We start from the raw sequence: 16,493 nt of genomic DNA, 5'->3' as shown, positions 1-16,493 counted from the left end.
CACTCAACTATTTTTTTTTTTTTTTACTCACTAATGTTAGGTTCTTTTTTTTTTGTCACTGAAGTTAGGTTTGGATTTGATTATTAGCATTACATTAATTCTGTCTAGTATTATTAAAATACAGTGGTAGTCTGTAATAATACTTTGATGATTTAGTATATGTCTGTATCTTTATATATAGTACTTTTTATGTCTCCAACGTCGTTTACCTTGGGCGATAAGAATTTTACACGCATTTGATGACTTTTAAAAGACTACTTTCATAAATAATTTTACTTTTTTCTTCTGAATAAAAATTCAGCGTTTGAATTTTTACACACATAAAAAAATCACAGAAATAAGTTATGAAACTATATTTTATAGGATTCTTAAAATACGTACTAAGCAGTAGAAAAAATTGTAAACTAATGAGAATGACGGAGGGAGTAATAATAATAAAATGATGCATTATATAGGGCAATCATCGAAAATTAAGTTAACCTCTCTATTTATTTATCTTGAAAATTGTAATAAGATAAAGTTATTAAAATTTATGAAGATAAATTTGAGAGAGATTTTAGACTAGCTAGTCGATTGAAACTTTAATAGCGAAAGATGATGCATCATATCACTCAATTACACTTTATCTTATCAGGGAGGGTGAATTGTTTGAAGTCATTGATTTCATATTCATGATTTATTGAATTTTTAGAATTCTAATTACGATTTTTCCTGGTTTTAATTTTTCATCGGCTCATTTTATATTATTATTGTTATATATAAAGATATAAACATACGACACATCATCAAAATATTACAAACTATCACTATGTATAAATGATGCTACAAAGATTATCATAATGCTAGTGATCAAATCCAAACCTAAGTTGGTGGCTAAAAAAAGATCCAAACCTAACATAAGTGAGTAAAACGAAAAAAAAATTAGTTGGGTGGCAAGTTTCCAAAAACACTATAAGTTGAGTGGCAAAAAAATCTATTTTCCCAAAGTTAAAACTTAGAACTCATATAAAGTCATTAGATTTTGATTAAACTAATGGTCAAGATCAAATATTACATTTAAAATTGGCTATTTACTATTATTTATATATATGATTGTAGGTAATTAATGCATGCATTAACTTCAATAATTATATATAGAAAAATTTTAAATTACCTTCTATAATTAAATGGCTGGTATATTGATTGATACAATATTTTCAATGTTCTGCAGTAGTATCAGTATAATTATTAAATAATATAAGTGTGATATTTGACTTACTATAGCAGTATTTCTAATTTTTTTAAAAACTATATGTACTGCAATGGTATCGGTATATTTATTAAATAATAAGTATGATATTTGACGTACTTTAGCAGTATTTTTATTTTTTTTAAAAAATATTGTATTGTAATACCATCTTCTTTTATATTAGTACAAGTGCTGCAACGGTATCACGTAAATTTGTTATACGTTTACATTTATAGAATCAAATCACGCAAATCGGTTATGTATTTACATGTATGAAAACAAAATATTTGATATTTTTTATTTTATTATACTGATTTATATACTTGAAATTTAATTGGGAATTGTATTAATCATGAAAAGTAATAAATCTGATCATTAACTCTCATTTATTGTTGTTTTAAATATGCACACACATAAATGTCACATAAATATATGACATGTGATTAATACTAGTGATAATCTTAACCACACATCCTATTTACATCTAATCGTAATTCACAGGGTCTAAGAGCATCTCCAAAAGCCTCCTTGTTGGCTCCTAAATATAATATAAAAAATGTGGCTCTTAGTAATTTAGGACAAAGTTAAGAGTGTAAACTCCAACAATACTCTCTACATCTCTTCTCTATTTCATATTTTATTCATACATTGTGCTCCACTATAACAAAAGAGAGGGAAAGATGGAGGTTGATTGGAGGGAAGGATTTTTTTATTGTAAAAAAATAAGTTAGGAGCCATGTGGTGGCTCTTAACTTTGAGGAGAGAGGAGAGAGAAACAAGAGGCTCTTAAGATTTAAGAGCCACTTAAGAGTCTCTTGGAGCAACATTTTGCTTCTCCCTCCTCAAATCTCAAGTTAGGAGCCTAAATGAAGAGCCTCTTGGAGATGCTCTAAGTTCTAAGTATAATGTGGTTCTGTCTGGAACCTGATCATATATATATATATATATATATATATATATATATATATATATATATATATATATATATATATATATATATATATATATATATATATATATATATATATATATATATATATATATATATGGGAGTATATATATATTTGTGTGTGTGTGTATAGGGTCACAAAAGGGTACAACAGATATTTCAATCTGAATAACACGTTTCAAGGAACTCTGTTGTGAGTTGTGATATTACGGATACAATAGATAAATAACAAATGACTGAATCTTGATAAGATAGACGCCACCGTTGTACTAAAAGAAGTGAATATTTCAGCTGACCATCTCATCTTATTCTAGTTCTAGCACCTGCTCAATGGTTGCAAAACAAGAAGTGAATTAAGAACTTTATAAATTATCTACTATCTTATAATGTCGATTGGTAACAATTCATTCGATCCTAATTGAAGTACCGACACGCGACACCATGTTTGTATGACACCAAAAGTTCACATGAGAACTCTATTACACATTTAGGGATGAAAATCCAAAATCTTCTTCTGGGAAAAAGTCTGAATCAAGTGTTGGACCCTTCCGAAGCTTTTCCTGCAGTTCCAACTGCTTGGGAAGAACAAGTTCTATTCCTTCACCCGACAAGGAAAAATATCTTTCCAGGACCATCTGAGATGGAAAGAAAGTAGTGCAAGGATTTTAAAATTTTAAAAATATTATCCGGAGGTTGGTACCTGTGCTTAATATAAGTTTATAGGACTGTAATAAATAGTAATGTGATGTGATGGCTTAGAAACATTGAGCGAACAACTTTATATTCAAACTGGGACTCTGCAAGCCTACCATGGCTGCATAAGCATCAATACTATCCTGGCGCGCAGTCTTGCTCAGGCCACTGAAAAGATTGTGATAAATTAGCGCGCGCACACATATATATATGAACACAGAAATATACATGTATAAGCTTCTTAATCCTCTTCCTATACAACCGATGTGGAAGCAGGGATGGAGGCAGGGGGTGGCCGGCAGGTGCGGCCACCACCCCAAAGTCCGAATTTAACATAAAATTAGTTTTATAAATTTATAGTTATTATTAAAAATTTAGTAAATATAAGAGTAAATTTAATCGAATACTTTAACTTCGCCCCCTCAAAAAATACATATTATTATGAATATATTATGAACAAAAGTGTTAAAAATCAATGTTATTTTATTTTTTTTGCAATTTTGTGAATTTAACTATAAAAATTAGATTATATTCAATTTTTTTGAGTTTTAAGTTTTTAAAATAATAAATTTATATAAAAATATTCATAAAAAGTTATATATATGCTATGTATGTAGCTAAAAAAATTCTCCCCCTCGTTATTTAAGAACTAGCTCCGTCCCTGTGTGGAAGTCGTATAGACCAATAAACATGTAAACATGCAAATGTGATTATTATGCTAACAAGTAAAAGAAAGCCACCAACTCCCTGATTTCTCCTTCGTGCTCACAGCACCCTACGTCAACGTAATGTTTATTACAGTGGATATAGACTAACTTGAGTTAGATGTTTACTTGTGAGACTTTATTTTGTTACCACGTTCTCTCTCCAAGGTTTAACATGAACGAGATTCAATATTATGTGTTTGATATTTTACTCATTAGTCACTACCAACCATTCTCCTTCGTGTTCACAGCACCCTACGTCAACCTAATGTTTATTACAGTGGATATAGATTAACTTGAGTTAGATGTTTTCTTGTGAGACTTTATTTTGTTACCACGTTCTCTCTCCAAGGTTTAACATCAACAAAATTCAATATTATGTGTTTGATATTTTACTCATTAGTCACTACCAACCATTCTCCTTAACTTGATAAAGAGAGTTTTGAAGATTAATTTTCAAAAAAAATGTCCAAAATATAAGGATTGTATTTCATTAAACTACAATGTCAAGAAAAAAAATATAAACAAAAACCTAACTTTGACGCTCGCCCTTGATTTTGCAAACATGGATAGTGGCCCAAAATGTAGTAAAGCAAATTAAAGAGTGAAAAAGAATACATATCGATCATAAGGTCCATGGCATCAGCTGATGTCCCATTTTCATCCTGTAGGTAGACCCTCCATCCCCTGTACTATGAAATGTTCGGTAATTATGTAAGCTTAACGGTGTCTCCAATGACAGTAAGAGAGCTAAGCCTAAGTAAATGAGGTTCCATAAAAAGATATATTTGCAAATAAATAAATTTAAAGAACATATATAGTATGTGGACTGAAAAGGAACCAGAAGCAACATAGTGGGAGCTCAGTTACAGATATATAATTTTAAATGTGTAAAACTCAACCCAACCTAAACCAAAAAAGGTTTTTGCTATAACTAGAAGGCTATCTATGGGCTCATAATTTAATATTTGGAGTGAAAACTGGTGAGGTACATAGTATTAGAAGAGATCAGAGATGTTTCTATGAACGATACCTCAACTCTTTGGCGGACTTTCTCCAGATATTATTTACTTCAAAATTGTTTTTAGGTTTATGATTGTGGAATATATATTGATTTATTATCATATATCAAGAATCAAATGAATGTTTAAGAAACCAAAATTCTAGCAATAAAAGATCAATGAACCCGAACTACACATTCAGGAATGTTAAAATAATCACAATGATCATTTTTTTTTCCCCATCATATCCCAGTGTTGTCACTGTTCTTTAAAGCTTTTAGGTTGCCCTCAGTAGTCCACATTTCCTTTCTTAATCACACATTATAATCATAGTGCAGCTTGGGTACAGGAAAAGCTAAAATACTCAAAAATCTAAGGCCATTACGGATATATCTACAAAACAAGCAACCCTTTCAAATCCATAAACCCGACAAATCACACAAGCAAACCATAGTAAATATGGCAACTCACCTCTCAGCAGCACGGACTGCAAACCTTCCAGCAATACTGCGAACTATATTGGACTGCTTGGTCTCCTTCCCATCAGAAGATATAGGAAGCCCAATTATAAACTCATCCACCTCCTATACAAAAACCCAATTATCCATTACCTAATTACAATACAAAAAAGGTGCTCATCTAATCTGCATAATTACACGCAAATTCCCTACTCTTCCTACAAATAAATCAACAGAATCTGTGACACGACATATACCTCTTTTTCTGCAATTTTAAGTAGTTGAAGCTCAAGTTTTTGACCCCTCAGCTCCAGCACCTAATAACATATGTATAAAAGCCCATGACATAAAAGCAGATATAAGCAAGAATTGCAGCGTGTAATTTCATCAAACACCTTGAGGGGACGAATAGAGAAGCCTTTACTGAGAGCAAGTCCAGTGCGAGACATTCCCAAATCTACCCCTAGACTAAACCCACCCCTCCAACTGGAATTGCGTTTCCTCAAGAGGGCATTTGGGGGAAGTTCTTGCAAGCTCAGCTTGTTCACTTTATCAGCATTGCAAAAGAAGCGCAGGGGACTCGTAGCTGCGGTTGCAACTCCATACATTTTGTTTCAACGCTGCTGCTTACTTTTTCTTTAAATTGGTGTAATATGTTTTCAATTAATTAGGCCTCGTGTTTATTTTAAACGGAAGAAATTTATTAATTTAGATATACGTATAAAATTGTTTTTCTGCATATTAAATATAAAATATATTGTTTTGAATTTTTAAAATAATGTGCTCACATTTAGGTGTATCAAAATTTTGAAGTTCAAAATGGCATATAAAAATTTGATAATATTCAATAAATTGATGAATTTTTTTGTAAAACGTATTAAAAATAATTTGAAAGGAAATACATGTGATACCACTAAGAAAAAAATTGAGCAAACTAATATTAAAAAATTATAATCACAAAATATATTTAAAAAACATGTATATCATTTTATGTAATATTTAGGATCCATATTTAATACTAAATCTTTTTACAAGTAATATTAATTATCACAATATTAGGGTTGTTAGATTTCAATATTGATCGTATTTGGAACCAATTTTTTACGAATTGATCGGATTTCAATATTAGAAGGGTAACGTTGTATTAAATAACAAATCCAAATAAGAATCATATAGAGTTTGTGTACTTATCGTGTTATCTATTCTTAAGGTTTGTGTTTTTCATATTTGTATTATATTTTCATATTTTGTGTATTAAATGAAATTTATAAATATGACTCACTTAGTAGGCCTGTAAATGGATCGGATATCTGATCCGATCCGTGGCTAAAAAAATGGATATCGATATTTATTAAAAAAAACGATATGCTAATAATCTGATCCGATAATAATCCGGTCCGATAAATAATTGATATGGATGGTCAAATCCGATCTGTTAACGATCTGATCCACACTTAGCTATATTATATATTTTAATATTATATTATATTAGAATCTAATATATTATATTATATTAATATATTACATAAAAAATAATTTTTTTCTAAATACAAGACAAACCCTAAATGATAATTTCTTATAACTAGACTGATCGGGCTCCACCGCTCCTAACTTTTAAGTTCTAAGTCCAGACATGACCGTCACTCTTCCATAAACAATTCTCTTTTCACTCTTCGTCGAAATTCACTTAAAGAACTTCAATCATGTGTGATCAAAAATAATATAGATAAAAAATATCTTTTTTTTTCTTCATTGAAGGTTAATACACATTCAATCAATGTTATTGATAACTTGTATAGTTCACATTCTTTGACTCTACCCGTGAATTATCCAGTAATAGGTCTTTCACGATTTGATCTACTTAGGCGATATGGCCGAGTGGTAAGGCGGGGGACTGCAAATCCTTTTTCCTCAATTCAAATCTTGGTGTAATTTTTGGTGGATCGGATCTCCGATCCGATTATCCACGATCCGAATGGACCGGATATGGATCAACATGTAAATTATTCGACTCTTGATCCGATCTGATCTGAATCCGATAAAATTAAATAAATCAGGATATGGATTCAAATATATCTGATCCGTTTACAAGCCTATCACTTAGAGTTCTTATACTTTTTCGTGTACTTCTTGTGTTCTCTGTTTTTGTGTTTTGTATTTTTCTTGTTATGTTATCATTTAACACTATATAAAAATGAATAATTAAATAAAAATATGTGTAAAGTATTATATCTTGAGGTATATTTGTAATAATATACACTAAACACATACTGACATTATATTTATACATAAAAATATAAAAACATATATAATTATACAAATAAATATGCATATATTATAAATAATGTAATTTAAATATAAATTTATGTGTCTTGTATTTTTTTTATCGTGTCATATATCCAAAGAATAAATCTAAACATGTCACCAAATCACGGTCATGTAATTTCGTGTCATGTCCTTTCTCATGTTGTGTACTTAATATGAAGGGTCTATTCTTCAAGATTTCAGGATAAAGAGGCTTTGCTTTCTTTATGAACAAGATCATCTTCTATTTTCACAGGGTGTAGTTTTCTTTGTCAAATGGTAGAATTTTGATACTTCTAAAATTATGTGAACTCATTTTTCTAGGATCTTTCACTATATATGTTCAGCCTCTACTTTGATACCACTTGTTAGTTTTGAGTCGAACAAATATAGGTGGGTGAATGTGTGTGTTTAAGTACTTTTTAAATTTTTGTTGATCTTAAGCTCTGCAAACAAAATCATAAGATAAGAACTTGTAAATCGGTGAGGCATCGTTAGAAGATATAGCAGTTAACAGGCATGCAAGAATGTATAATAATAAATTGCACAACAAATGAACTCAAAACTAAATTTTATTTCATATGAATTCTGCCGCAACTTAAGTTTTTTTATTTGTGAAAATCACAACTCTTTTTCTTGAAATTATAGAAAACATATTCTTTAACAATACTTCAACAGTTACATGATAAAATATGAGAGTGATGGATTTATAGACTAGCACATGTACTCGTCAAAAAAATTCCTAAACAAGCTAATCAGAAAATACACATCAGTTTTGTTTCTTACTTGATTTAGAAATCCTTGCAATATGGACCACAACATCTTCACTATCATTTTGTCTTGTATATCTTTCATCATGTTTGTTGATCTCCGAGAAAACTCCAAGTTTCAAATTTAGGCCTGCAACCTGTCTTCAAATCTCTAACAAAAGTATTGGTCGTTTGATTTGTCTCTTCCATAATTGTCTGAATTAGAATTTGATATTATACTCAGGACTCATGGTGAAAACTACTTCACTATGTATATAAGATATTAACAACTCCAATTTGTCGTAATATATTTGACTTGCCGATAACTCAGAGTTTGTGGTAGCATATTGTACTTGTGGATTGATGTAATTTTGCAATAACACACTTAATTTGTCATACATTTTGATTCTGGTAAGTGTATGTGGCTTTTTGATCCATCTAGTCTTCTATAAGCTATTTCCAAGTTTACGGTAGAGTATTCTACATAACATAATTTATTGTATTATATAAAAGAATTCGATAGTATATGCTAGAAACCTTACCTTACATTTGACGAAGGGGTTCAGATGTTAAAGGTATGAATTTAGTAATTTTATATAATCATAGTCCACCCAAACTCAGATGGTTCATGTCATGATATATGAATGCAGTTGCATCTTGCTTGTACCTGAGTTCAGTTTCATTCAGCTAATATGGCAATTATCTAAAAGATCAAGCCTTCTGATTGTTGTCCCTGACCCCCTCCCCATTTGCTACTTGAAAAAAAAAATAACTTAATCATTTGATAATGATTATTATTACATTGTTATTAAAAGACTTCCGTATTTCAAATTTTGTAATATAATCATTGTCCCACCAACAAGATTAGATCGTCAACAAATCATCTATTTAATTTTTTTTTTAAGTTTAATTTATGAAATAATTTTATAATATATCTATTATATTTTAGAATTCAATAAATAAAAGTTCAATTGATATTATTAGCCAAATTCATATTGTATTAGTCCTTGTTCTTCACAAGATTGCTACGAAGAACACACTAATAAAGAAACACAAACTCCGCCAAGAATGATGTCAACCACTACTACCATCGCAATTATTGTCATTGTTGTAGCATATAATAAAAAATACTGAAACATAAGACATAGCCAGGCCTGGCCCAGAGGGGGGACACCCAGGTCGACTGCCCAGGGCTCAAAAAATTTAGGGTCCAAAAATTATATAATCGAAGTATTTGTTTCTAATTTTTATAAAAATGAGGGTCCATTTTTTCGTTTCGTCCTTGAGCCCTCAAAAGATATGGAACGGCCTTGGACATAGCTAAACAAATTGATAACAAATTAGTTTTAAATTAAAGTTATTTAACTTATGCTCAGTTGGACTTTTATATTAACTAACTTATAACTCATTTCATGCACAGCAGCACAGGTGACTTATAATATATATTATTTATTGGATATTTTAATATATACTTTTATTTGGAAAATAAATTTATGTCGAAATAACATGCATCTTTTTGTTAAAATAGCTTTTTAATAATTAATAGATTTATTTTGATTAATATTTTATTAAATCTAACAAATAAATATTCTTATTTAACTTGTTAATAAGTTCTTAAATCTAAACTAGCTATATTTGCCCACGGTTAGTGATTGTTTGTTTTTTATTGAGTTAACCTGTACAGTTTCCGTTTACAAAACCATGATCAAATTTTATGATATATAACTTATTAAAATTAACATGCAAAATTTATGTCTGTTATCATCATGCACTAGATTATAGTCATAAAAATCATTGAACATTTTATACGAATGTCAAACAAAGGCGAGAGCATCATAAGACGAATATTAATAACGATGCCAACCATGTAAATGTGCATACCTAGATACATCAATTATTAGAAATGAAACTGAATATGTAGATGAGAAAACTTTCATCCATTTCTTTATAAAAGTGATAAAACCGTCGTTTAACCAACTTTGAAAAGGATTCAATTTTCTTATTTAATATTAGAAAGAAATCAAAATAAGATTAAATAATATCCAAAAAAATAATTAAATGAAAATTTGATTAGAATGGACCGAATTAATTATAGATCAACCAGTTTTATGTTTTCCAGTGGAATTAGCGGAACATGGAATGTCATGAATAACTGACAAATCAATCAAATTTTTTTGAAAAAAAATGATTTCAAGACTTCGACGCAATACGAATACAAATTATTAAAGAAGCATTACTTTCTTCTAATTTAATTTCTTTTGTCGTTTCATTTACATTCCTGACGGTTGACGTAGAACAAACTGCGGCAGATGTTCCTGACTACGAAATAGTTTGAACACTAGGATCATATGTATTTATCACCAAGTATAAGAGATTCTTTGACAATAGGTTATCATCCGAGAATATTAATTTAATTAATATTTTCCCAGACACGGCCCTGGTCTTCGTAGGAATCTTATTGATAATTTGATTCTGAAATTGTAGACATTGATTTTTAAAACAATTCAGTAGCGAAGCAAAGATATGAATTTTGAACCAAATTAAAATAAACATATAATATTAAAAATCACTGAAATTATAGATTGTGTCTTAGACTGAAATTATAACTTTCGTTTTGAAGAATTAAATATGAGTAACTTAATACTACATGCATCAATTAACCTTGAAAAAGTTCGACAACTACAACCGAAATTATAGTGATCCATATACAAATAAATTATTATCAAGGAATGCCATCCTTGATTGGAAACAACACAAAACAAAAGGAAGCATGTAATATGCATAATATTATTATTATAGTCTCTTGAATATGATTAAGAGTCACATATAAGTGTAGGGAGAAAATATATTTACAATACAATAGTTAGTAATCTTGGAAACATGATCAACCACTGTGCAGATGATTTTATATCATATCCTCTCTGGGATGTTGTTTAATTACAATCTGTATATTATAATATATACTCAGGGTGTTTTCAATGTATACTGCTTGCTCTAAAAATTAAAACAGAAAACATATAAGTATGTATTTACGGGTTAGCAGCCGCATCAGTTGCAGAACCGATCCCAACTTGCAACCATTGGGAAGAAGTTCCAGTCACGTTCAAGCCATTCAGCTCACTTAGCTTTGCAAACTTCCCTTTACTGTCCGCTTCATCATCCACATTTTGCAGTGACACGACATTACTAGTCTTTTTAGTGTGATCATTTTCGTCTTCATTCTCGTACTTATGCTGCTGATTGTTTGCCCATGAATGTAAGTTGATCTCAGTGGATACCTCGAAGCTCAGGGGATTGTGTGGGTCCCGCCTGATTCCAACGATGTCGGGGGCAGTTGGCGGAAGGTTGAGGTCTAGGGGGTCAGCTTTATGTTGTGTAAGTGGAGGTCTTTCGTAAGTGTTATGGTCTTGAAAGTGATGGGGATGTTGATGGTACTTAAGTGAAGAAGTTGAGTCAGGTGTGTTTGAAGTGAGCCAATGGCATCTTTTGTGCCCTCCTAATGCTTGTCCTGTGGAAAATACCCTGTGACAAATCGAGCATTCGTGGACGCCTGATTTCCTTCTGGAAGCTCCGACTAATGGAGCACTTGGGCTATGATCATATTGTAGCGATGAAGGTGCTTTTAGAGAGAAAAATTCTTCATGTGTGATCACATCTTCAGTGGCTAGACTATCATCAAATTGATTGTCTCGCGCAGCAAAACAACCTTTAACCTTTTTGTGACTTGCTCTGTGTCCTCCTAGTGCTTGGTGAGAGGTGAATACTTTCTTGCACGCTTTACATTCAAACATTCCCTTGGACGCCGCCTTGGCTTTGTCAAATGATGCGTAATTAGGCTTTGTCAGAGGAGCTAAGAATGCAGTGACAGCATTCCTCCTTTCCTCATCTTTACTTGCTGATTCACATGATTCCTCTTGCTCCATGTCAACAGGGTCAACCCTAGCATTTGATAATGCCATTAGACATTTTGCAAGTACAACATCTTCGTCCTCGCTAGATGGGTATGTTGAACTATAGCTACCCACATTAGCCCGAAATGATCTTTTCCTTTTAGACCACCCACACCCTCTCTGTCCACCATCATCTTCCTCATTCACCGAACTTGGAGAGGAGACGAGGGACTCTGCATCTTCTGAGCTACATTTCCCATGCTCAAGAAATGATTTCCAAGACAAGAACTCTTTCCCACAATTTTCACAAACCCTGCAACTCTTTAACCGATTAGGATTTGTTCTTAATGCGTACATTCTCTTATTACTATTGCGATCACTGGTCCCTATTTTATCTTCCCAATCGCTTCCAGGATCTTCATCTTCAATGTTGCCAATCTCATCTCCTATACCATGAGCTCGCATGTGTCCTCCAAGAGCTCTTCCACACATAAAACCTTTCTTACATACCCTACAAAAATGCTTATAATTTGATTGTTGGTCTTCAGTACAAGCAGCCATGATCTATATACACAAGTAAATTATATACATGAATATTACATAAAAGAAAAGGGAAAAGATTTATAAAGAAAGAAAAAATGGAGGAAGAATTATAAGGTGGAAGTGGTTATAAGTTTGTATGGTGCACAAAATGTTGGTCCTAGTTTTCAGTTGGAGTAATGGTTTGCAAAGATAAAGAGAAAGGACATGAGTGTATGACAAGTGGAAGGAGTGTCTTAATTAAGTTAAGAGACTTTTTCTTTCTAGTCCCACCGGACGGCTCAGAAAGATCAACATATAAACTATAAACACAACACTAGAAATAAATATGCAAATGTGTGCGCATCTTTGCTGAGTGATTTGTAAAAGAGTTAGGAGTTTTTTTCGTTGGACCATCCAGCAGACTAAACCAGAGCAAGGGTGCTCTCATCCTATGACTGAAATTTCGTCATATGACTGTCATGATATTAAGAACCAAGTCTATATGATTCATCATGTAACTCACATGCATGTAAGTCTATACCGTAAGGATTGATCCATCTAACAGAAAGAAACTACACCCTAAAGAAATTTAGTCCCCTCAGATTACAAACAAAAATTAAAATCATTGGGAGCAAAAAGGAGATGGCCTAGGCAGAACAAGAGGAAGAATTGGATTTGAAATATTGAGACTATTTCAGGGATTTGATATATCATTCCCTGCTTTCAGGTAATCTCTTTCTACTTGTGATGGTTGTGTGGTTAAGGTTTAATGGACCAATAATTCCAAGTCGTTGAATGTATGATTTCTAGGAAATGGGCTTGCATTTTTGTCGGGAGATTTTCTATTTGGTCGTCTAATCTGTTGCGCCTTGTGCATCAATGTCGTAATATTTTGCATGCCCATCATTTTAAGCTAAAAGATACGAAAATGGTGCTTCTGCAACCTTTCGATAGAAGGTTAAGATGACAACTTTCAGTTGTTAGTTTAAGCTAGTCACTGAATATTGATAAAGGTAGCTGCATCTTAAGTCAGGTTTGTGTGAACCTCCTTTAGCCAACTTTTTGATTTTACATCCATTTTTGTGTTGGACACTTGACATTCAAATAATAGCATGGACACTTGAATTTTATTTTAGGCCAAAACACAAAATGTTTCCAGCTAAGTACAGGTAACATTGCTGTAGACAGGACATCATTTAACTAACTTTCAAAGTTGCATACTATTGTATCTTCATCGTGCTTTTTTACTTTGGTCTCTCTCCGGAGGTATACAGCTTATAAATATGCTGGTGCAAGGTATATGCTTTATTAGCTGCAAACTTTTAAAGTTTAGACTTATTTTTTATGATAAATTCAGCTATTTCTTCTCTATCTAGACCGTGGTACACAATCAGTCTTTACCTAAGATAAATATTAGGACTAAACACAATGAGTGAAGATTTTCTTATAGCATTTCCGCTTGATACTTTGTAGATGAAGCGGGAATGCGTAATTATTGATCCCTGGAAGTAATGTAATGAGGTGGGAATGACATGAAAATTAAACTATTTGCTGGATTTTGTTAATATATTTAGGCTAAATTTTTTCTCATTTTCAATTTTGAAAGTTTACCTAATTTGATAAGAAAATGCTCGATCTTGAGCTTGACATGTATGAACTCAGCTTGATTATGTTTAAATTGCAGTCCTTCCTTGCCATATTCATCCTTTTTTTCACCTCTAAATTTCTTGTATTTTACCTTCCCTTCCAAACTTTACTCCAAAACGAAGAGAGCAAGAGAGCATTATTGCAGAAGAAATGGTGATAAAATCTATATTAATATCGGGTTGGCTAACATGCGCCCTGGGGCAACGTGTATTTAATACACCTCGATTATTGTTGATAGCTAATAAGAGTATTTACTATATTTAGTTTTTGGTAGATAATACACTATTGTCGTAGACAATGCCTTAATTACCAGCGGAATTCAAATGTTTACATTTATCAAATAAATTTGATATTTGGATCTCCCCAACTCCCACCTATCTTTGCTGTTTCTCCCGATCTGAGTTTAAAACTTCGTTTTACTATTATATGGCCAATCAAGGAGGCTGGATCACCTTCTCCTTCATCATAGATTATGTGCGATTCAAATAACGGGAGCAGCGGCTGGGTTCGTAATTGCTCTATTTGTAATCAAACAAGAGGCGGCTCTCAAATTCCAACAGATTTGAGATTAAGACGACGTCTTCATATACGGTCTTTGGTAAGTTACTTTTCAAAAAGGTGTAAAATCACGAAATCAAGAGAATTTTGTCAGGTTAGTTTTATCCTTCGTGAAATTTATATCCTTATATATTAAAATCTATTTTAGTGATAAATTTGTTATTAGTTTATCATCAAACTTGTATGTTTTTCTTATCTTTGTTCATGATTTAGTATGTATCATTTTTGTTACGAATCATTTTTTTTTTAAATTCTTGTGAATCTGTTTTGTTGCTAAATTAGTTTTGGATCGTTTCTTCGTTTTGGTGTATATCTTCTTGATTTGGTGTGTATGGAGGTGTATTTTTATGAATTTATTGAATTTGAGATGTATGATCATTTTGCTCGTGATTTCGTTTTAGTCTTTGTTCGGAATATTTACATTGAATTTCTTGTTCTTTTGTGACAAGTCACAGTATTTTATATTGATCGAGTTCACAAAATATATTAGTTGTTGTGTTTTCATGATTTCCGGATTTGTATCTCTATTCGAATTTTGTTTATCGTACTTTTCAGATTAGATTATTAAGGTTCATGAATATCTTTTTCCAACTTTCTTACCTTTATGTTTTAAAAAAAAATAGAATTTTTTTCCATTTATGCTAATAACTATACTTTAGGCAAGAAATTATTTGATTAATATGTCTTAAAGATGTCTTTAATTGTCTTTAAATGTGTTCTTTATATTTTAAAGAACTTGGTCAACTATTCTTAAATTAGGATTATTTACTATAATCAATTACTTTCTGAAAATTGATTACTTTTATTAAGTTTTGAAGATTCAAATTTTAAAATTTTTAAATAAATGTTGTTAATTATTTATAGCTATATATCTTATAACAAATTTATATAGTTCAAATGTATTATAAATACTATATAATTTTCTTTTATTATTCATAAATAATTTTAATATAAATATAATTCATGATTTTAGATGTTTTGTTTTAGTGGAGATTGATGAATAATTGTGTGCCATTTCTTGACGGTCAAGTCTTGGGGCTTGTTTAGTGACTTTTTAGTAGTCTTGAGTACCAATTCTGGGGGCTATAATTGATGGCATAATTGTTCCTTTAAGAGATATTTTGGTGTCATATATGATGACTGGTAAATATTATTTTACTGATAATTAATTGGAGTATTTTTATTATATTAAATTGTACTTGCCGCTTGTTGTCTCTAACTTAATTTTTGTATATATACATATTTATATTCATTTATATAAAAGTATCAAATATTTTCATAAATATAGCTAGTGAGTTATATTTATTTCCTATGAAATATTTATTTTAACATAATTATTTTTTAATGTCAGTAGTTTGTGATTTAGAGGTTAAATATTAGTGTTATTTTGTTTGCTCATGTATTGTATTATAATTTTAATTATTATATTTTTAATAATATCAAAAATATTTAAAATTATAAATTTATTATTAAATATAAAATTGGCTGATTTTAATTAAAAGGCTGATTTTAATTAGAAAATTAGTGTGCATGTAGGAGGCTCGTTATTATATGTGGGACGAAATCAATTAAAAATTATCATATAAAATTGTTGTGCAATAAAATCCCCCGACCTATTTTATAGCCTATTGGGTTACTTGGGCTTATTTGGACTGTTTAGCAAGAGTTACTGGCTTCAACCTTGAAGGGTTGGACCCCACGGTGGCTTCCAAGGGTCTGCATACCTGTTGAGGATTCTACAAGGGCTGCTAGCATGTAACAAGGTTACGGCTGTTAAGGTCACTTATGAG

The 16,493-nt window shown here is 31.1% G+C and overlaps 2 protein-coding genes across 3 annotated transcripts; both read right to left on the bottom strand.

Moving 5' to 3' along the window:
- Positions 1-2,526: 2,526 nt before the first annotated feature.
- LOC108200433 (uncharacterized) lies at positions 2,527-5,684 on the bottom strand. 2 transcript variants are annotated; one of them, XM_017368579.2, is made up of 6 exons: positions 5,429-5,680; positions 5,291-5,350; positions 5,047-5,159; positions 4,193-4,261; positions 2,987-3,038; positions 2,527-2,812 (listed from the first exon to the last, which is right to left on the bottom strand). In XM_017368579.2, the coding sequence occupies exons 1-6, from the start codon at positions 5,639-5,641 to the stop codon at positions 2,657-2,659; spliced, it is 663 nt and encodes a 220-aa protein (XP_017224068.1). In that variant the 5' UTR covers positions 5,642-5,680; the 3' UTR covers positions 2,527-2,656. The 2 variants fall into 2 exon arrangements, with proteins under 2 accessions (XP_017224068.1, XP_017224069.1); XM_017368580.2 differs by lacking the exon at positions 4,193-4,261 and having other exon boundaries at positions 5,429-5,684.
- A 5,380-nt stretch (positions 5,685-11,064) lies between these two features.
- Positions 11,065-12,560, bottom strand: LOC108202322 (zinc finger protein ZAT9). Its single transcript, XM_064084934.1, has one exon. The coding sequence runs from the start codon at positions 12,535-12,537 to the stop codon at positions 11,116-11,118; it is 1,422 nt and encodes a 473-aa protein (XP_063941004.1). The 5' UTR covers positions 12,538-12,560; the 3' UTR covers positions 11,065-11,115.
- Positions 12,561-16,493: the final 3,933 nt, after the last annotated feature.

The sequence above is a fragment of the Daucus carota genome, chromosome 9 (genome assembly GCF_001625215.2).
Source record: "Daucus carota subsp. sativus chromosome 9, DH1 v3.0, whole genome shotgun sequence".
Classification (NCBI taxonomy): Eukaryota; Viridiplantae; Streptophyta; class Magnoliopsida; order Apiales; family Apiaceae; genus Daucus; species Daucus carota.
Note: the sequence above shows the minus strand (reverse complement) of the source record. Positions and strands in the feature narration are given on the sequence as shown.